The sequence below is a fragment of the Phodopus roborovskii genome, unplaced genomic scaffold (assembly GCF_943737965.1).
Source record: "Phodopus roborovskii unplaced genomic scaffold, PHOROB, whole genome shotgun sequence".
In the NCBI taxonomy this organism is placed as follows: Eukaryota; Metazoa; Chordata; class Mammalia; order Rodentia; family Cricetidae; genus Phodopus; species Phodopus roborovskii.
Window position 1 is genome coordinate 1,712,819 of NW_026126517.1, and position 21,271 is coordinate 1,734,089.

Sequence of the window (21,271 nt, forward strand, 5' to 3'; positions counted from 1 at the left end):
GTTAGGACTTTAAGCCAGGAGGCTTGTGAGTTTAAGGCCTGTCTGGACTACATAATGAGAGTCTCAACTAACTAACCAAACCAAAAAGTTAATTTATTTTTATAACAATCAACATTAGGGGCTGGAGTTAGGAGTACTTGCTGCTGTTGCAGAGTGTGAGTTCAGTTCCCAGGACCCATGTGGCAGCTCACAACCACCGGTAGTTACAACTCCAGCTCCAGGGGTTCCAACACCCATGAATACCTGCAGACATATACACACACTCATGTGCACATACAAACACATGTGAACATACATACATGAACGATTTTTTAAAATGTTAATATAACTTTAAAAAATGTTAACATAAGCAGCTGGGAATAAGTTCATAAGAGAACTCTGTAATTCGTCTCCAGCCTGGTCTATAGAAAAAGTCTTGAGACAGCTAGAGCTACACAGAGAAATCATGTCTCAAAAAACAAACAAAACCCAAAATGAAAATTACCGTTTTATATATGTGTGTGGTATATGTGTGGGTGTGTGTATGTTCCCCCATATGTGTGTGGGAGGCCAGAGGAGGGTCTCTGGTGTCTTCTTTTATTGCTCTCCATAGTATTCCCATAACATGGAGTCTCAGTGAACCTGGCTACTGTTGTAGGTAGGATGGCTTAATTAGGTAGCAGCCAAGACACATATAAATAAATAATAAACAAATTAATTAAATATTAAAAAGTTTAAAACAAGCAAACCTAAGAACTATTCCTATGCCCATTGCAGAAGGAAATTAAGGGGCAGAAAGGTGTCCAAAGTCATGTGTGGTGCTTATCTGTAGTGCCGTCACTCAGAAGAGTAAGGCCTAAGGGCCAAAAGCTTAATTTTATCCTTAGTTACATATTAAGTTCTTTAAAAAAAAAAGGTTTGAGTTTGTTATTTATTGATTTATTTATTGATCTACAGGGACCTTTGAAACTGCAAAGCCTACCTCCAGTGACATTCCCTCCTCCAATGAGGCCACAATCCTTAATCCTTCCCAAACAGTTCCAACTGGGAACAAGCATACAGTGTGTGCGCCTAAGGGGGCATTCCCATCCACACCAACATACCTCCAAAGAGAGCAAAAGAGATTGGCATTTACCACTGACTGAGCCACCTCCACTTGGCTGCAGCGGAGTTTGCCTCCTCTGGCCCCATGCTTGTCTCCCGTGTTCCCAGTTGATGGATCCATAGGAGGACATGGCCGCAGCAGTAAATGTCCCTGCATACACTTGTCACTCTTCACACCTTCACTTGGACTTCTTGAGACGACTCAGAAAGAAGACACCCTGGGTCTGAAGCTGAAGAGAAAATTGTTCACTCCCATCAACAGCATCACATAGTCCCCTCCATGTTGCTTGTCAGATTCTCTGTGACTTTTGTCAGTCTGATAGTCACCTATCTTACAAAAAACATCTGGGTATGATGGCTTGGCTACACAGAGAGTTCAAAACCAGCCTGAGCTACACGAGATCCCGTCTCAAAAAAATAAATATAAATAAAAATTAAATGCCAGCAAGCAATCCTGATGATCTGTGTTTAATCCCCTACCCTAGGCCTCATAATAGGAGAGAACTGACTCCCATAAGTTGTTTCTTGGCTTATACACACACACACATATGAGTTTGTACATTATATAAAATAAATGTAATTTAAAAAAAAAAGTGAGCCGGGTGTTGGTGGCACACGCCTTTAGTCCCAGCACTCGGGAGGCAGAGGCAGGTAGATCTCTGTGAGTTTGAGGCCAGTCTGATCTACAGAACTAGTTCCAGGACAGGCTCCAGAGCAATACAGAAAAACCCTATCTCGAAAAACAAAACAACAAAAAATAGGGGCTGGAGAGATAGCTAAACGATGAAGAGCACTGATTGCTCTTCTAGAGGATCCAGGTTCAACTCCTAGTACCCACGTGGTAGCTCATGACTGTAACTCCAGATTAGGGGATGTGACACCTTCATACCAACATACATACAATAAAGTTAAATAAAGTATTTAAAAAAAATAAAATACTGGCAGATGTGTAATCCCAGTACTCAGGAGATAGCTGCAGGAGGATCAGAAGTTCAAGATCATCCTCAGTCACATAAAAAGTTGAAACCCAGTCTGGGCTATAAGAGACTGTCTCAGAATTTTTTTTTTTTTTTTTTTTTTTTTTTTTTTTTTTGAGGCAAGCTCTCATGTAGCCCAGGCTATCCTGGAATGACTTACTGTGTAACCAATGCTGACTTTGAACTCCCGATGGTTCTGCCTCCACCTCCTGAGTGCTGGCGTCACAGCTGTGTATCAGCAAAATCTGTTCTTTGAACGATCCCACGCTTCCTGGAAATGGGGAACTGAGGCACAGTGCAGGCCTGTGCTTGGGTGGTTAGGGACAGGGATGGGACCAGCGATGAGCTCCAGGATCAGGATAACAACGCAGGCCCACAGAGAACCGCCCCTGTGGTACCCAGGCCCCCGCCGCCGTGCCAGCGCTCTGACTTCAGAGCCTGCGGGGAGTCTATAAATGGCCAAGCAGCGGCGGCGGACCAGGAGCCCCGGAATGAGTCAGCGCTGACGTCAGCGGCTCCCCCCACTCCAGCGACCAGTGCCCTGACCGCCAAGGGGCACCATAGTCATAGTGTGCGATCGCTGCCCCCTTGTGGCTTCTGGCTACGAATTAATTCAAATCCACTCTCCTGCCTTCAGGCTGTGTGACAGGGACAACTGACTACATTTCTGTTAATCCTTTAGGACCCTCCTTAGAGAGTGTTGTGAGGCATGGGTTACTATCTGATGCAATTTGATGTATTTCTTAGCCCACTGGTTCTCTATCTTTGTGTCTCTGTCGTCTCTCTCTTTCTCCCTCCCCTCTCTCTTCTTCCTCATGGCCAGGGTTTCCCTATGTAGCTCTGGCTGGCCTCAAACTCAGAGACCCACCCCACTCTGCCTCCTGAGTGCTGAGATTAAAGTTGTGCGCCCCCATGCCCCTATGCCCAATCATTTCCCTTTATTTTTCTTGTCCTCTCTCTTTTTATCGTATTTTAACATTATTCTCCCCCCTCTCTCTGCCCCCCCCCTCTCTAATGTATTTGACCTGTATGTCCGTGTGAGGGAGTTAGATACACTGGAGCTTGAGTTACATAGCTATAATCTGCCATGTGGAGGCTGGGAATTGAACCTGGGTCCTTTGGAAAAGCAGCCAGTGCTCTTAACTGCTGAGCCATCTCTGCAGCCCCTCCCCTCCAACCCCTGATCTCGAACCCTTGATTTTCCACTTGTACCTCCCAAATGATGGGACTGCAGGTATGTGTCACTAGATTGTCAAATGGGGACAATCTGGGTGTCCACCCCCTCCATTCTCTAGGTCCATTTGACAATGCCTGTACGATTTCTGTTTGTCAAATTAAGAAAAAACTAGGCCTGTTGGTGCATGCCTGCCACACCAGCTCTCAGGATGCCAGCCTGGGTTACATTGCAAAGCCTGTCCCAAAAAAAGGGGAGCAGATGCTGGCAACTGGCACCCCATAAAGGCTTGGGATGCTGTTAAAGCCACAGTGCTCAGGGCAGGGCTCCAACCATCAGTGTTTGGACCTCACAGGATTAGGGACAGAGGCTGAGTTTAAATTCTCCTGTGACATAGTCCTAATGGGGGACCCCACACCCCTGCCTGTGTTGCTGCTTCTCCACTGTAAAGTGTTCATAATGACAACATGTACCGTAGGGTGTAGGGTGCCGTGAGTATTGAGTGGGTTATATGGCCACACTTTGGATAGGGCTTGACAGGAGAACTGTTGGCAAAGTCAGTCGGGGCAATGCATTCTTTTAACTCCAGCTACATAGGAGGTGGAGGGAGGCAAATTCCAAGTTCAATTCCAGCCTGTGTGTGTAGTGAGACCTTGTCTCAAACAAAAACAATTTTTTTTTCTGTGTCTGTGTATGCAGGCCGGGGCAGGGCATCAGATACCCTGGAGCTGGAGTTACAGGAGGCTGTGGACCACCAGCTATGGGAGGGAGCTGCAATTGAATTCAGGTCCTCTTCGATAACTGTATGTGCTCTTAGCCATTGAGCCATCTCTCCAGCCTGAGAAGTTTGACTGTTTGTTTCGTAATATATATGACATGAAAGCAGAAATGGGACCATTTGGGAAGAAGAAGGAAACCAAATATAAAGAGCAGGGACAGGGAGGATAGTGGTGGGAGAATGTATGATAATGTGCCTGGGTGTGGTTGTGAGTAAAGGAAGGAGAATCAGGAGTTCAAGGTCATCCTCAGCTACATTTCAAATTTGATACTAGCCTGGGCCACAAGAGACTTTGTCTCACTCACCTCCCAAAAATGTTACAATAAACATTTGTATTCCATCTAGTGTGTGTGTGCGCTTGTGGTTATATACATGTATCCCAGCTTGCATGTGGAGGACAGAGAGGAGCTTTAAGATTTCTCCTTCCATCATGGAAGTCCCAGAAATTAACTGAGGTTGTCAGGCTTGGTGGCCAGTGCCTCTACCTGCTAGGCCATAGTGTTAGATCTCCCATTCATTGTTCTGCATAGTAATTAGAATCATTTTCAGCCTGTGCTTTCCTCTTGTGATGCTGGCAATTATACTAACGTCTTTCATGATGGGTAAAGGATTTGCCCCTGAGGTGTGCCCCAGCCCCATCTCAAATAAAATTATTATTATTAATTATTATTATTAGTTATTTTAAGACAGGGTCTGCTATGAGCTTTGGCTGGCCTAGAATTTCTTCTGATCCACCTGCCTCTGCCTCCTGAGTGCTGAGATTAAAGGCAAGGACCTCCAGGCTCTGTTAGGTCCTTAAAGTATCATTAATACACAGAGATTGATGTCATCCAAGTGTCACTACCCCACCTTTGATGTGATGCAGGTGGGGCATCCAACCCCACAGTTTAGATGAGAGCTGTCCTAGACAAGGGTTCTTACAGGTGTCCAACCAGACCAGCCTGAACTGGATAGGGACAGGGAAGTGCTCATGGCCCAAGACCAGCTAACATAGATCTTGGTGGCTCAGGTGACCAATAGATAGATAATGGGAGCAGGTTCAGGATCTTTGACCTTTGTTTTGTTTGTTTGTTTTGTTTTGTTTTTCAAGTTACCCAGGCTGTTGCTGAGCTCAGTATGTGGCCAAGGATGACCTTGTACTTCTGAACATCCTGTGTCTACCTCCTGGGTGCTGGAATTACACACATGCATTACCAGCCTTGGTTTATGTGGTCCTGGGGATTGAACCCAGGATTTTGTACATGCTAGGCAAGCATTCTACTAACAGATCTTTGTCTTCCAGACTCCCCCTTCTAACATTTTCCATTACAGTGTGTGTGTGTGCATGTGTGCGTGTGTGCGTGTGTGCGTGTGTGTGTGTGTGTGTGTGTGTGTGTGTGTGTTTGTACACAATAGAGGTCAGAGGATAATTTATAGGATTTTGTTCTCTCATTCCACTATGTGAATCCTGGGGTTCAAATTCTGTTCATCAAACATCTTCACCCATCAGGCCATCAGGCCACAAACTAACTCATATGTGGGAGAGATATGGGGGTCTTACTCTATAGCCCAGGCTGTGCTGGAAGCCACTATGTAGCCCAGGCTGGCCTCACACTCTCAGGAATTCCTCTGCCTTAGGTTCTTAGGTGTGGGCCATCACACCTGCTTAGAACGAGGCTTTTTGGTGCCCTAAGTCCTCATGAGGGGCTGGAGAGAACAGAACAGGGTACCAGATTCTTAGCAGAAGCAGAGCTTGACTGAGGTTCTTCCTTGTGCCAGGCACTGCACTGGGCACCCTGGAGGTGACTTTTTCCCCTGATCTTTACAACACCCTCATGAGGCAAGCCCTATCATTAGCCTTTCTACAGATATGGCAATAGAGACCTAGGGAGAAGGCTATGTGTCCAGGGGTAATGTGTGGAGATCAGTCAAATTGTCTTGCTGAACTACTGGATGGGATGGGGGTATGGTACCGGACAGACAGTGGACACAGTCCTGTCCTGGTATTGAAAAGGGACAGAGACCAGTGACCTTTGAGCTAAGGAGATTCAGAGATGGGATTAGACAGTTGGCATGGGGAGGGTTGGCTGTATGAGCAAACCCCACTCCAGAATATGGCAAGCAGCCCCCTAGGTGGAAACAATGACACAATCAGCCCAATACCAAGGCCCTGACATCACGAGGTGGGCGTGGCCAAAGTGTGTGTGTGTGTGTGTGTGTGTGTGTGTGTGTGTGTGTGGTGCCACGCCCCTTGGCAAGCCCCTGTGGCCAATGGGACAGGCTTGGAAGAGCCTGGGGCTGGCCTCTGGAGCTTCAAAAACGTGTGAGGAGGGAAGAGGGTACAGACGCAGGCTCAGCTGCTTGTCCTTGTCACTGTCACCAGCACCTCTGCGTGCCAGACCCCCTGGCCAGCATGTCTTCTGCACATTTTAACCGAGGTCCTGCCTATGGCCTGTCTGCTGAGGTCAAGAACAAGGTAAGGCTGGAGGGGCTGCCTAGCCTGGCCCCTGACAGACCCTGAACTCCCTTCTACCTGTGTCAGGTGACTTGAGACCTGAGAAGAGACAGGAAGATAGGGAGCAGACGCTGTTTTTCTGTCCTTGGAACATCCCAGGGCCCTCAGTTGCTTGAGGGGTGAAGTGAGGGAACCCCACTATCCATAAATAGAGGTGATTAGAGTGCTGCAAAGATTTCCCACCTGCTTAGAGTCCTTGGTCAGTCTTCTTGTTCCTGGGAGGGATGTCGGGGGGAAGGGACCCCTTACCTTCAAAAAAAAAAAAAAAAAAAATCAACTCTGCAGTTTGTACAGCTTCAGGACATTGAGAGAACACACCTTCCTGTCATGGATGGGTAAACTGAGGCTTAGAAAGGAGCAGCAAGGAGCTAGGGCGCCGGGTAAGGCAAGTGCAGAGCTGAACCCTCTCCACACCAGGATAGATGGGTTTCCCCGGGGAGGGAACTGCACAGAGTAGGTGAGGTAGTCCCATTTGACAGAAGGGAACACTGAGGCTCTTTCTTTCCAGGGTCCCACAGCAGGAGTTGAGGGGAGCGATGAGTAGGGATTGGGATCTGGATCAGGTTGGGGTATCCTAGGGGCTCGAGTTGGGGAAGCGTGGGGGGGGGGGCGGGTGCTCCGCCAGAGACTGATGGCAGCGCCGCCCCCTCCCCCCAGCGCCGGCCCTGAGTCGCAGAAGAGCCGCCGCGCCTTATAAGGCGGCCTTGGGCAGCCTGGGCCCGCGCTATATAAGGGCCGGTTTGCTTTATAAAGCCGGGCTGGTGAGGAGGGGGGAGGCAGGGCTGGGGCCAGGTAAGGGGGTGCATCCCTCCTCTCCCCATTCAGCAAAAGTGAGGCATCCCCCCCCCCCCCCATCTCACTACCACTAGGCTCTGGGAGGCCAGCATGCAGGATTGCTGAAAGATTGTGAAGCGGGTCTTGCAGACAGGTTGGAGGGCGAGCCAGGAGGGAGAGCTAAGAGGTGGAGAAGGGAGCCGAATCCCACCCCCAACCCGGGAAGACAGGATCAGAGACTAAGCCAAGAGCTGGCTGGACAGGATTGGCACAGAGCTGGGGGACAACGAGAGGGGCAAAGTGGGGCTGAGAACAGACTTAAGAAACACATTCAGGCAGGGTTAGGAGGGGAACAAGATAACCCCCGTTTCTAACCAGGGATTCTATGTGTGGTGCCCTGGGGCTACGCTGAGATACTGTAAAAGCAGCATTCCCAGCAAACCAGCATCCAGGGGCTCCTTCTTAAGGTTCGTCCCTGCCCCCAGTTTAAGGCATCTCCTCTTCCGAATGGAGAGTGGAGAGGGGGTGCTGGGTCAGGGGAAGCTAAGTCCCAAGTTTGGCTTGGAGGGGAAACCAAGGAGCCAAGCGCCGCCCCCTTCCCCCCAGCTTCAAGGATCTGGCTCTCCATCCCCCTCTTGTCTATTCGTTGGTGCCAAACCTCAGAATGCCCGGAATGGCCCCCTGGGCAGGTGCCACCTCAATCCTGGCCCTTCGCCTCCCCCTAGTCCTGCCCCCCTTCTGTGGACACTAAGACAGGATTGCCTTAGTTGGGATGGATGAAGTAGGAGATTGGGCCTATCGGGGCTGAGATGGGTTCCAGAAGGCCAAAGCTACTCTCTCTTGCCTGCTTCCTCATCACCTGCCCCTCATTCTCCTGTCTCTACCTCAGCTGGCCCAGAAATATGACCATCAGCGGGAGCAGGAGCTGAGAGAGTGGATTGAGGGGGTTACAGGTCGGCGCATCGGGAACAACTTCATGGACGGCCTCAAAGATGGGATCATTCTTTGCGAGTGAGTGAGATTCTTAGGGTGCAGCCAGTACCCCGACCGCTCCATATTGGCCCTCAGCATCACCTGATGATCCCAAACCTGGAACTGGAGTTAGACCCTGATACATGATGCCACCTACATTCCTTGAAAGGCTGCAAAGACTCACTTGTGCCCATTTCACAGGCAGAGATGACCAAGTCAGGTTTAAGACAGTACCCAAAGCCCTGAGGTGTTACCAGGCCTTTACTTAGCTAGCACATGCTACAGGGTAGGCCTGTTTATGGATCCCAGTGGCCAACAGTGGCTGTTTATCGCCAGTTTTAGTGGTGTTATGGTGGTGTTACAGTTTATGCAGATCCTGGCTTCCCACTGCCCTCATCACTGGAGAAAATGAAAAACCTCACAGGAGCAGCCCACCATGGCTTGGCACATGCCTGGGACCCCCGGCACAGGCTGAGGTACAGTTCAGTGCAGAACGTATGCATAAGCAAGGCTGGCTGAGTTCCAGCCTCAGTTCTTCATCCAAGTGACCACAGTCACTCAGTTTCCGTTCATTAGTGAGCATTTAGAGAGCTCCTTATCAGGTGTGTGGGCAGTGAACCCGGCTCCATGTGGAGCCAAGAGGGAGAAATCGCACTGGTTCCACACCCAGCAATATCATCACCAAGAAAAGAAAAGGCAACCAAGTAATCAGCCAGATAGATAATCACATTCATGCCAGAAGGAAGAAAGTACCATGAACAAAGATGATTGGCTCAGTGGGTAAAGGTACTTGTCACCAGGACTGATGACCTGAGTTCAAAACACGACCCACATGTTGGAAGGAGAGAACAGACTCCTGAAAGCTGTTCACTGACTTCTACACACATGGCATGACACATGCATGGATACTCATGCGCATGTACACACATACAAATGAAAACAAGGAAAACTGACATTTGAACATAGGAAAGCCAGAACATTCAGCCTGACTCAAGGATTTGCTGGCTGGTAATTTGGAATCGGCTGTCCTACAGCCACCATAGCATGTAGTAGGTTGTATCCCCTCCAGCTGTTACCTAGTTACCTTGTCTGGACTCACTCTCCTCCCCCTTCTCTTTGTTAGATTCATTAACAAGCTCCAGCCAGGTTCTGTGAAGAAGGTAAATGAATCAACCCAAAACTGGCACCAGGTAAGTTCAGACACAGGTTACTATTTTGTTTTCTATGTTAGTAATGAGGATTGAACCCACTAAGTTTGCTAGGCCTGAGCTCTACTGCCTAGTCAAACCCCATCCCCTCACTGGGGGACTCCTGGCAGGGGCTGTACCCCTGAGCCACACCCCATCCCCTCACTGGGGGATTCTAGGCAGGGGCTTTATCCCTCAGCCACACCCTCAGCCCCTCACTGGGGGATTCTAGGCAGGGGCTCTACCCCTGAGCCACACCCCATCCCCTCACTGGGGGATTCTAGGCAGGGGCTTTATCCCTCAGCCACACCCTCAGCCCCTCACTGGGGGATTCTAGGCAGGGGCTCTACCCCTGAGCCACACCCCATCCCCTCACTGGGGGATTCTGGGCAGGGGCTCTACCCCTGAGCCACACCCCATCCCCTCACTGGGGGATTCTGGGCAGGGGCTCTACCCCTGAGCCACACCCCATCCACTCACTGGGGGATTCTGGGCAGGGGCTCTACCCCTGAGTCACACCCCAGCCCTTCACTGGGGGATTCTGGGCAGGGGCTCTACCCCTGAGCCACACCCCAGCCCTTCACTGGGGGATTCTGGGCAGGGGCTCTACCCCTGAGTCACACCCCAGCCCTTCACTGGGGGATTCTAGGCAGAGGCTCTAGGTTAGAACCAAGCCTAACCATGGGCTTCTATTATTGGCTTTGTCAGAGGCTCCCCTCACAGACGGCAACTCTGGTGTTGGTCCTTTCCTTCTACCTTGAGACAGGATCTCCATCTCTTTGTTGTTTTCCACAGGGTACACCAGGCTAGCTGTCTCCACTTCCCATCTCTCCTATAGGAGTCCTAGGATTACAGACATTCATACCATATGTCTGACTTTTGCTTGGTTTCTGGAGATACAAACTCAGGTCCTGATACTTATACAGAAAAATTTTTTGTCTTTGTTTTGTCTTACCAAAAACATCCCTGGCTCTTTTTTGAGACAATGTCTCATTAAGTTGCTCAGACAGGCCCTCCTGAGAGGTTGGGATAGCAGGTCATTAGCTTGTTTAATTTTTTTTTAACACTTTAATTTTTAAATATTTTTTTGAGACAGGGTTTCTCTGTATTGCTTTGGAGCCTGTCCTCAAACTAACTCTGTAGACTCACAGAGATCTGCCTGCCTCTGCCTCCCTAATGCTGGGACTAAAGGAGTGTACCACCAACGCCCAGCAACTCTTCTTTTAAGATTTATTTTAATTATGTATACACTGTTCTGCCAGCATGTATGACTACAGGCCAGAAGAGGGCGCCAGATCTCATTACAGATGGTCATGAGCCACCTGTGGTTGCTGAGAATGGCATTCAGGACCTCTGGAAGAACAGCCAGTGCTCTTAACCATTGAGTTATCTCTCTAGCCCCTTGTTTATTTTTTTTTAAATGATTTCTTTTGTTTATTTATTAGGGTGTGTGTGTGTATATGTGTGTATACTGTGTGGGCAAGTGGCCACAGAGGCCAGGCATTGGATCCCTGGATTCCTTGGAGCTGGAGTTATAGGAGTTTCATTCATCCCTTACCCACCAGCCCCTCAGCCCTCCACCCTCCCATCCCTGACCTGGCTTCTTCCCTTACAGCTGGAGAACATAGGTAATTTCATTAAAGCCATTACCAAGTATGGGGTGAAACCCCATGACATCTTTGAGGCCAATGACCTGTTTGAGAACACCAACCATACACAGGTTCAGTCTACTCTCTTGGCTCTGGCCAGCATGGTGAGTGTATGGGAAGAGTGGGCATGGGTCAGGGGCTGGGGCTGGTCTCAGGTCAGATGACCACAGGGACACTTAGGCCACTAAGCCTCACCAAAAATGTAGGCAAGTGTTGGTGTCTGAGGGGAAATGAGGCCTACCAGTTCATGTCCCTTTTGTTTCTTGCAGGCCAAGACAAAAGGAAACAAGGTCAATGTGGGGGTCAAGTATGCAGAGAAACAAGAGCGGAGATTTGAACCTGAGAAGCTGAGAGAAGGCCGGAACATCATTGGGCTGCAGGTATGGCCCCTTCATCATATGGGCTCCTCTGGGCTGAGGGCAAGGCAGCCCAGAACCTGGAGGATCTGGGGGTCAGAATATTTGTATGGACTGGCTGGGAACACCATCAGTGTTTTCTATTTACTAACTTCTTCCCTTTGCTTATAATCCTAAGTAGTTCCTGTTTTTTAACAGACTCTTAAAATATTTTACTTTATCTATCTTTGTGTATGAATGTTTTGCCTGCATGTATGCCTATGAACTATGTGTGCATACTGCCAGAAGAGAGGGCATTGGATCCCCTGGATCTGGAGTTATAGATGGTTGTAAGAGACCATGTGGATGCTGGGAACAAAACCCAAGTCCTCTGAAAGAGCAGTCAGTGCTCTTTACCATGAGCCCCTTTATACAGATAGAGACACTAAGGTTTTCAGAGGGTAGTACACTACTTTTTCCCTTCAGTGTTGGGGACTGAGTCTAGGCCTCATGTGTGCTAGGCAAGCACTGTACCTTAGTTATATCAAAGCCCTCTTGTATTTTTCATTTGTGCACATCGAGGTCAGAGGTCAGCCACTATTGCCATTTCTCAGGAGCCATCCACCTTGGTTTGTTTTGAGACAGGGTCTCTCTTTGTAGTCCTGGCTGTCCTGAAACCCACTCTGTAGACAAGGCTGGCCTTGAACTCTCAGAGATCCACTTGGCTCTGTTTCCTAAACGCTGGGATTAAAGGTGTGCCCCACCATGCCAGGACACCTTGCTCTGACACAGGGTCTCTCACTGGATTTCTTAGTTTGTACTTTGATGCTATGAGAAAACACTAACCTAACTTGTAGAAGGAAGGAGTTTATTTGTCTTGCATTTCCACATCATAGTACATCATGGAGAGAAGTTAGAGCAGGAATTCAAGTAGGAACCTGTAGGAAGGAACTGGAACAGACACCATGGAGAAACACTGCTTATTGACTTGCTTTCCATGTCTTGCTCATTTTTTTTTTTTTATACAACTCAGGGCCACCTGCCTAGGGATGTCACTACCCACACTGGACTGTTGTGTCTTCTCATACCAATCATTAATCTAGAAAATGCCCCATAGTCATGCCCATGAACCAATCTGATGGAGACAACTCCTTAACTCAAGTTCCCTTTTCCCAGGTGACTCTAGTTTGTGTCAAGTTAACAAAAACTAAGCAGCACAGCTGACCCCTTATTAACTTGACTCACAAACACATCACTGTTAAACCTCACCCTTTCCTGTTTATTCCCAAAGCTTTCTTTTACTGACCCACCACCTTGTTATACCCAAAATCTCATGTTAATATCACAATACCAAACTGCAACTTTAAATGCCCCAGTGTGCTATGTAAGTTTTGACTATTATAGGTAACTATCTATAATCTGTACTTAAGTATACATTACATTTTAAAATGAGCTATATAAACACAATACCTAAACAAGAGGAGAAATTTACGTGTCACATAATTGACCTTAAATTTGTATCAGTAAATGAAAATCCATTCCAAAACAAAGTATTCATTTCTTAAAAGAGATTGGTTTGGTCATTAACCATTTATAACCAATCCCATATAAATGAAAACAAACATTTATAGACAGTATTTGGGAATTTGGGTGTCATTCTTTCCAAACTGCTTCCTGTTAGAGGGCACTCTGTCTTGGGGATCCTAAGAAGACACAGAAATCCTGGTTGCAGTGGTCTGCAAGGCTGACTTGTCCCAGCTGTTTTGAATATTGGATCACCTGGAACATTGTTTCAGGGGGTCTTTCTTGATCAAACCATGTTAGTCTAGAAGGAATCCACAGCATTTCATTTTCTGTGGAAACAAAAATAGAAATCCTTTTCCCCAGTAACATGTCATTAGAGTTAAATTTTGGAGTCAGAGTATTTTTAAAATATATAAATTTGATTAATTCAGCAGCATTGATAATCAAGTGTATTGTAGCAATTGTTATTCCTTTCTTAGCAATTGAGCAATTCAAAGACAACACAATAGCATATAGTATCCATATTCTCTGTGGATATTTTCCATTTTCATGTGGCCTTTTTATTACTTTATTTCTTTTACTTCTATTTTTTCATTTTTTGAGACAGGGTTTCTCTGTGTAACTTTTATCTGTCCTGGAATTCACTCCGTACACCAGGTTTACTTTGAAATCACAGAGATCTGTTTGACTCTGCCTCCCGAGTGCTGGAATTAAAGGCGTGTGCCACCAATGCCCCAGCTACTTTCTCTCATACACACCACTGAATTGTTAGCAGCGCTTCTTAAAAGCCATGCGTTTTTTGCCACTTATGATGAGTCAAGAAACCTCCCTTAAAGGAGCCACGCAAATCTCTGCTTGTCTGTAGCAAAACAGAGTCCAACTGAGAAAAGTCCCCACATCTTGAATCTCCTACATCTCCCAGAATCCTCCTTGTCACCTAGTCCCACCTGTCTTGCTTTCCTATTTGCCAACAGTACTTTATTCATTAACCAATAAGAGAAACATATGTACAGAATGACACCTCCCATCATCCCAGTCTTTAAAAAATGCAAACATTTTAAAAGTTCAGAGTCTCTTTGAAATATACAAACCCTCTTTTTAAAAAAGTTCTTATTTTATGTACACTGGTGTTTTGCCTACATGTGTGTCTGTGTGAGGATGCCAGATCTTGGAGTTAGAGACAATTGTGAGCTGCCATGTGGGTGCTGGAAATTGAATGCAGGTCCTCTAGAAGAGCAGTCAGGGCTCTTAACCACTGAGCCATCTCTCCAGTCCTCCAAAGTTTCTTAACGTGGGCTTCTGTAAATTTTTTTAAAGGAAATATTTTCTTTTTCCAAAAGCAAAGAATAAAGGCATAAAACAATTATACTTATACAACACTGAAATCCATTAGTATAGTATAGTTCCAAATCTTGTAGCTCGATGTCTGACATTTGGGACTCATGATCTTCTGGCTCTAAAGGGCTTGGGCAGCTCTATTTCTCTGGCTCTGCCACCTGTAACACAAGTTTGTCTCACAGGCCCAGGGAGGGCCTACACCACACCTACTGTCCTTAGTGATTATCTCAGTCTTGGCATCTTCAATATACCAGAGGTCACCACTACAACCAAGGTGCACCGTCACCAATGGCCTCCTGACCTCTCTTCTGGGACTCTGACCCTAACTCATGGTACAAATCCTCAGTGTCTGTCCATGACCCCCTTCAGTCCTAGACTTCCACTGCAGCTGAGGCTGTACCTTAACCAGTGGCCTCTCAGTGCTAAGCCTCAGATGCTCTTCAGGACCCCTTTGATCTTGCAACTTTATTAAAAAACAAAACAAAACAAAACAAAACAGTATTACCAGGGAAACTACTACACATTACCAGATTCAACTGCCAGATTAAGCCTTCGCCTTTCTGGGGACAGCTTCTCTGTCCCCAGAAATACTCTCAGATTTCACCTCAGTGACGCTGGTACTGCTTAATATCAGCTGATTTCTCAGCCTCCACAAACCACCATCAGTTGATCAACTGTCCCAATAAAGCAAAGGTTCACTTCAGTGGCTTCAATGGTGCTGGTTCTCCTCCTCTCCATTTTCTTTTTGAATTATTTTATGTGCATACATATTTTATTACTATGTATGTCTATGGACCATGTGTGTGCAGCGCCTGAGGAGGTAAGAGGACACGGGATGCCTGTGGGCCATTGTATGGGTGCTGGGTGGTCTGCAAGAACATAAGCGCAATTAACCACTATATCATCTCTCCAGCCCCCTGATTAAGAATCAAAGCTGATTCTTAAGCCCCAGCTGACCAGACACCACAGATTCATATTTATTATTTTATGTGTATGGGTGTTTTGCCTGCATGTATGTTTGTGCACCATACATGTGCCTGGTACCAGTGAAGGCCAGAAGAGGGCATCAGATCCTTAACAATGTAGTTACAGATGATTTTGAATCACTATGTAGTTGCTGGGAATAGAACCTAGGTCCTCTGGAAGAGTAACCAGTACTCTTAACCACTGAGCCATCTCAAGCACCAGGATTCCTTTTTCCTCCTCCTCCTTCTCTTCTTCCTTCTTTTGGTTTTTCAAGACATGGTTTCTCTGCGTAACAGCATGGCTGTCATGGAACTCACTTTGTAGACTACACTGGTCTTGAACTCACAGAGATCTGCCTCCTCAGCACTGGGATTATAGGCACATACCACTATGGTCAGCTTCATTAGGTGCATTAGGTGATGCTAGTCACTGAACTCAGGTCCTTGTGCTTAGAAGGCAAGTACTTCAGATAGGGTCTCCTATAACCCGTTAGCCCTGGCTTCACTATTCAACCAAAGCTAGCCTCTTGAGTTTCTCCTCCCATCCTCCTGCCTCCACCTCCCAAATACAGTTTTGATCCTGACAGTCTTACTAAGTTGCTCAGGCTGGTAGCCCATTTGCCCTACTGTACACAAGGCAGGCCTTTAACTCCATTCTCCTTCCTCAGCCTCCTAGTCAAGTAGCTAGGACAACAGACCTGTGCTAGCAGTCCCAGTTTGAATCTACCTCCTTTTCTCTGTTCATTTATTTTATTGTTTGAGACAAGATCTCACTGTGAATCTGTGGCTGGCCTGGAACCCACTATGTAGACCATACTGGCGTCAAACTCTATCACCTGTCTGTGCCTTCTCAGGTTCTTTCCTTACATTATGTGGATGCCATAGGTCAACCCAGGTCATCAGGCAATAACCTCTCTCTACCCAGCAAGCACTCTGTCTCTCAAGCCCTGGCCTTAAACTTGCAGCCCTCTTGGGAGGACAATGGCTGTAATTTCCTTCAGCCAGGGTTGCAGGTGACAAGAGGGGGCCATGCCTTGGCCCTAAGAGTCTGGTCATGCAATGTGCCCACTCTGAGTGTTTCAGGCCTCCTGCTCTGACATTCAACTTCTCTTGGGATACAGGGACACTCTGTAATCCTTATTAATTACTCTCTCTCCTAGATGGGCACCAACAAGTTTGCCAGTCAGCAGGGCATGACAGCTTATGGTACTCGGCGTCACCTCTATGACCCCAAACTGGGGACAGATCAGCCCCTGGACCAGGCCACCATCAGCCTGCAAATGGGCACCAACAAGGGTGCCAGCCAGGTTCGTGTGGTTGTCAGTAGGACACCTGGTGAAATGGGGCTGGGGAGTGGGGCTGCTATCCCTTTGGCTTGACCACTGTTCCCTCCTTAGGCTGGCATGACTGCACCGGGTACCAAGCGACAGATCTTTGAGCCAGGACTGGGCATGGAACACTGTGACACACTCAATGTCAGCTTGCAGATGGGCAGCAACAAGGGGGCCTCGCAGAGAGGCATGACAGTGTATGGGCTGCCCCGCCAGGTGTACGATCCCAAATATTGCCTGAATCCGGAATACCCAGAGCTGGGCGAGCCCACCCACAATCACCACCCACACAACTACTATAACTCTGCATAGGGCCCCAGGGGGCTGGCTGCTGCTCTTGGCTGGACCTAGCTGGCCCAGCCAACCCCATTTCCTGCATGGCGTCCCCCAGCCCCCTGGCACCTCTCTATAGGGTTACAGTTTGGGGAGATCAGGCCAAGGGGAGCAGTGGGAAGAAGGGGGCCCCTCATCCCTGTAGCTCTTGCAGGGCCCAACACAGAACTGGGTGTCCCCAACCGCACCCAAAGGTATTTCAGTTGCCCCCTTTTACCCTCTCACAAGTGAGTACCTCCCAGAACCAGAAACCCTCCAAGCGAAGCCCCTGGAACCCAGGCTTGGCCTGACCCCTGCCCCATTCCCACAGCAGGAGCAGAATGCATGCCCAAAATGCAGTGGACACACACAGTTTGGTTTTGCAGCGACTGGCGTTTGTGGATGTGACAGCGGCATTTGTTACTCAAGCACTTTCTTTTTCTATTTCACTGGAGCACAATAAATGGCTGTGACATCTACCTGAGTCTCAGAGCCAGCTGTTGAGGAGTGTTGCTTAGATAGCTTCAGTCAATCTCCCTTACATACGGGAACTACAAGACACACACACTGGGGCCAGTGAGGGCTCAGAGCTGGTAAAGGCACGTGACACCAAGTGGATGACCTCAGTTCAGTCCTTGAGACCCACATGGTGGAAGAGAATCGGTTCCTGCAACATCCTCTGAGCCCCATACACAAGCCACATGATACACATACCCTTTCCTAAATAAAAATGTAATTTAATAATTAGATATACCTACAGGCTTTAACACCACTATACAGGGCAGGCACCTCTCAGATGCCACATACACTTTAAATAATGTGGGAGAGTCCTGGGAGGGGGTCGCCAGATTGTATGCAAGTGGCATGGACTGGTATTACAGGGCCAGGCTAATGGTTTGTCATGTCAAAACAGTTAACCTCGGGACGTGGCTCTCTATATGCCTGCCTTGGTGCTCAGCGGTCTACCTTCTTAAAACTGAACCCCATGGGCTGGTGAGATGTCTCAACTGGTAAAGGTGTAATCCCTAGGTCCTTCATGATGGAAAGAAAGAACCAACTCCCGTTAAATTGTGCTCTACCTCTTACCACAGCATGCACACATCCATCTACACAAATAAATGTCTTAAAAAAAAAACAACAAAAACCCAAGTGAGTGCCAGGCCTGCCTATGACCCTGAAAATCTAGGCAGGACTCTGACATTACCTTGCTTCAGCCTAGCAGCCACCACTTGTGGGTCAGCTCATTGTCTTCCTTTCATGTTCATCTGCTCTGCTTCCTGCTCATCCAGCAGGGCTCTACCAGTTCCTATCTTTCTACAGAGACAGGGTTTCTCTGTGTCCTGAACTCACTCTGTACACAAGGCTGCCTGCTTTTGCCTCTCGAGTGGCTGGGACTAAAGGGACTGGGCTGCCACCATGCCCAGTACTGGCAGTTTCTTTTGTGTGGTATACACAACTGTTCGTGTGGGCATATGCACGGTGAGCATGGGGGCAGAGGCTGATGGCCTGTCATCCTTGGTGAGCCTTCACTTTATTTTTGGAAGCAAGGTTCTCCCTGAATCCAGGGTTCACTGATGCTATGAGGCTGGCCGGCTGGCCAGACTCCAGAGATCTGCCTGTCTCTACTACCTTAGTGCAGGGGCTAGGCATGGCTTTTGCATGGTGCTAGGTACCTGAACTCAGGTCAAGAACTTTACTGGCAGCCGTCTTCTGAGGTTTCTGTAAGTCTCTTGTCATGGAGGAGCTCTAAACCATAGCTTGCCGTCCAGGTTCATGAGGCCAAGTTGAGGTGTTGAGTCCAAGCTACTTGGTTCAGGCCTCTTGTCACCTGAGAACCTCTAAAGGGACATGGTGCCCGCTCAGTGTCCAACCTGTCACTGTCTCAAGCCTTCCAGAGTCCTCCCCACCCTTAGAAAATGTCCCCTCTGTGACCATTACATTTTCCCAGTGGCCCAAAGCACCCAGCTGAGCCCTCAGTCCAGAACCTAGACATACAAGGAATTAAAATGGTGGATGTGAAGCCAAGCTTCCCACCAGGTTCAAGTCCCTGTGTGTATGTAAGGCTGCAGAAGCTGGGCGCCAGCCTCCTCTCTCAGGTCTGCTTGTCTCTGAGTCTGGAGTTGTGTAGCTTCACAGGGTGGCTGCCAGCACCCAGCAAGAGATCCAATGTAGGTGCCAACCTTTGAGTGTCACCTCCTTTGGGTCACCTGTCTAGAAGTCTGTGCTCATGTGCATATACAAGCATGGCAAAGGCTGGCCAGAGGTTACCCTCAGGTGGTATTCCTCAATTGCTATCCACCTTCTCTATTTTGGCCTCTAGATGATCCATGTTCAGCTCCCAGCACCCATATCAAACAGCTCAGAACTATTAATTCTAACTCCATGGGGTCCAACACCCTTTTCTGATCTCCAGGGGCACACTGATGAAGAATAAAACTCAGGGCTGGAGAATTGGCTCAGCAGTTAAGGGTACTCACTGCTATTCGGAGATCTGGGTTTTTGGGTCCTAGCACCCAACTATCTAATTCCAGTTCTAGGGGACCCAATAGTCTCTTTTGGTCTCCTCAGCACTGCAAAATGCTCATACACATAAAATCTTTCTTAAAAATGTGTACAAAAAAGCTGGGTATTGTGGCTCACACCTTTAGTCCCAGCACTCGGGAGGCAGAGGCAGGTGGATCTCAGTTCCAGGCCAGCCTGGTCTACAGAGCGAGTTCCAGGATAGGCTCCAAAGCAATATAGAAAAACAAACAAAACAAAACAAAACAAAAAACAAAACAAAACAAAACAAACAAAAAAAAAAAAGGTGTAGCAAAGCCAGGTGACAGACACCTTTAATCCCAGCACTCAGGAGACAGAGGCTGGCAGATTTCTGTTCAAGGCCAGCCTGCTTTACAGAGAGTGTTCCAGGACAGCCAAAGCTGTTACACTGAGAAATCCTGTCTCAAAAAACCCACAAAAGTGTAAAAAAAAGAAGCCTTAACTATGTATTTAGTGCACAGGTGCCACAGGGCAGGTGTGTGGTCAGAGGGCAACAGGCGTTAGTGCTCTCTTCCCACCGTGTATGTGGGGGCGGGGCATGAGAACAGAACTTAAACTGTCAGGCTTACACAGCCAGTTCTGTTTTCTTTAGAACAACTGTGATACTGTATGTGTGCGGTGTGTGGTGTGGAGGTTGGAGGACAACCTCAGGAGTCACTTCTCTGCCCCACTAAGGAGTCCTGGGGATTGGGACAGTTTTTGGTTGTTGTTTAGTTTTTGAGACCTTGGCTGGCCCAGAACTCAGAGCTCTTCCACCTCTCCCTCCTGAATGTTAAGACATGGCTTGATGTTCTTGCAGGATCTGAGTGCTGTTCTTAGCACTCACACCAGGTGACTGAGAACCCTCTAATTTTCAGCTCCTGGAGAACCAACGCCTCTGCCTCTTTGGGGGCCCTCACTCACATGCACCATGCCACAGACAGACACACCCACCCACATGTACTTAGAATAAAAAACTAATCTTTGAAAGTGAGTACCACCGTGCCCAGTCTAGTCATGCTTTTTGAGACAGTCTCTCTAACTGGCCAGGCTGTCTGGTGGCAAGCCCCAGGAATCTGCTTGTTCTGGCTCCTCAGCACTGGGAGTTCAAGTGTACAGTCATGCCTGTCTTTCATCTGGGTTCTGGGGATCAAGCCGAGGTCCTCACGTTTGTGTAGCAAGGACTTTACTGACTGAACTATCTATCTCCCCAGCTGTCTCTGGTTTTCACTCTGGTTGCTGCAAACATAAAGCCAGATGTCTTAGTCTACTGTGTACTCAGCTGTTATTATTTGTTTGTGTTTTTGAGAGAGGGTTTCTCTGTGTATACCTGGCTGGCCTTGAACTCAGAGATCTGCCTGCCTCTGCTGTACTGGGATTAAAGGTGTGCGCCACCGTCGGACCAAATGTTTTAAGTGGTGTTCTACTCCTGTAATTCACTGAACAGGCTGAAGCAGAAGGATGAATTTGAGATGATCCTGGGCTACACTACCATTGGTTGGGTGGGTGGCATACACCTTTAATCCTAGCACTCGGGGCAGAGGCAAGCAGATCTTTGAGCATGAGGCCAGAAAGCCCTGGGTTTGGGCCTCAGGACCAAATGACTAGGTGTGGTAGTGCAGTCCTATAATCCCAGCACCAAGGAGACAAACGGGGGTGGTGGCAGGCAAAGGATCAGAAATTCAAGGCCACTCTCAGATTCATAGCAAGTTCAAAGCCAACCTGGTATATGATACCCCGCCCCTAATCACTACTAACCCTGCCCTCACAACAGAGAAAATAGAAAAAATAGTTTGAAAAATGACCAAACCATACATCATAGAGTCACTAAGGTCTCTTCTGAATCCCAGTTTCCCTC

At 47.9% G+C, this 21,271-nt stretch overlaps 2 protein-coding genes across 2 annotated transcripts in view; both read left to right on the forward strand.

The window, feature by feature from the left end:
* Prkcsh (protein kinase C substrate 80K-H) overlaps window positions 1-21,271 on the forward strand; it is a 283,668-nt gene that overhangs the window by 79,725 nt on the left and 182,672 nt on the right. The gene's annotated exons all lie outside the window — the stretch shown is intronic.
* Window positions 6,294-17,372, forward strand: Cnn1 (calponin 1). The gene is made up of 7 exons (XM_051196874.1): window positions 6,294-6,467; window positions 8,170-8,291; window positions 9,376-9,442; window positions 11,055-11,192; window positions 11,358-11,468; window positions 16,411-16,557; window positions 16,648-17,372. Exons 1-7 carry the CDS (start codon window positions 6,405-6,407, stop codon window positions 16,891-16,893), a joined length of 894 nt encoding a protein of 297 aa, XP_051052831.1. The 5' UTR covers window positions 6,294-6,404; the 3' UTR covers window positions 16,894-17,372.

Coding starts and splice junctions, on each gene's coding strand:
- Cnn1 (XM_051196874.1), top strand. CDS start 6,405: ATGTCTTCTGCACATTTTAACCGAGGTCCTGCCTATGGCCTGTCTGCT. Junction 8,292..9,375: donor GATGGGATCATTCTTTGCGA/GTGAGTGAGATT, acceptor TCTCTTTGTTAG/ATTCATTAACAAGCTCCAGC. Junction 9,443..11,054: donor CAACCCAAAACTGGCACCAG/GTAAGTTCAGAC, acceptor CTTCCCTTACAG/CTGGAGAACATAGGTAATTT.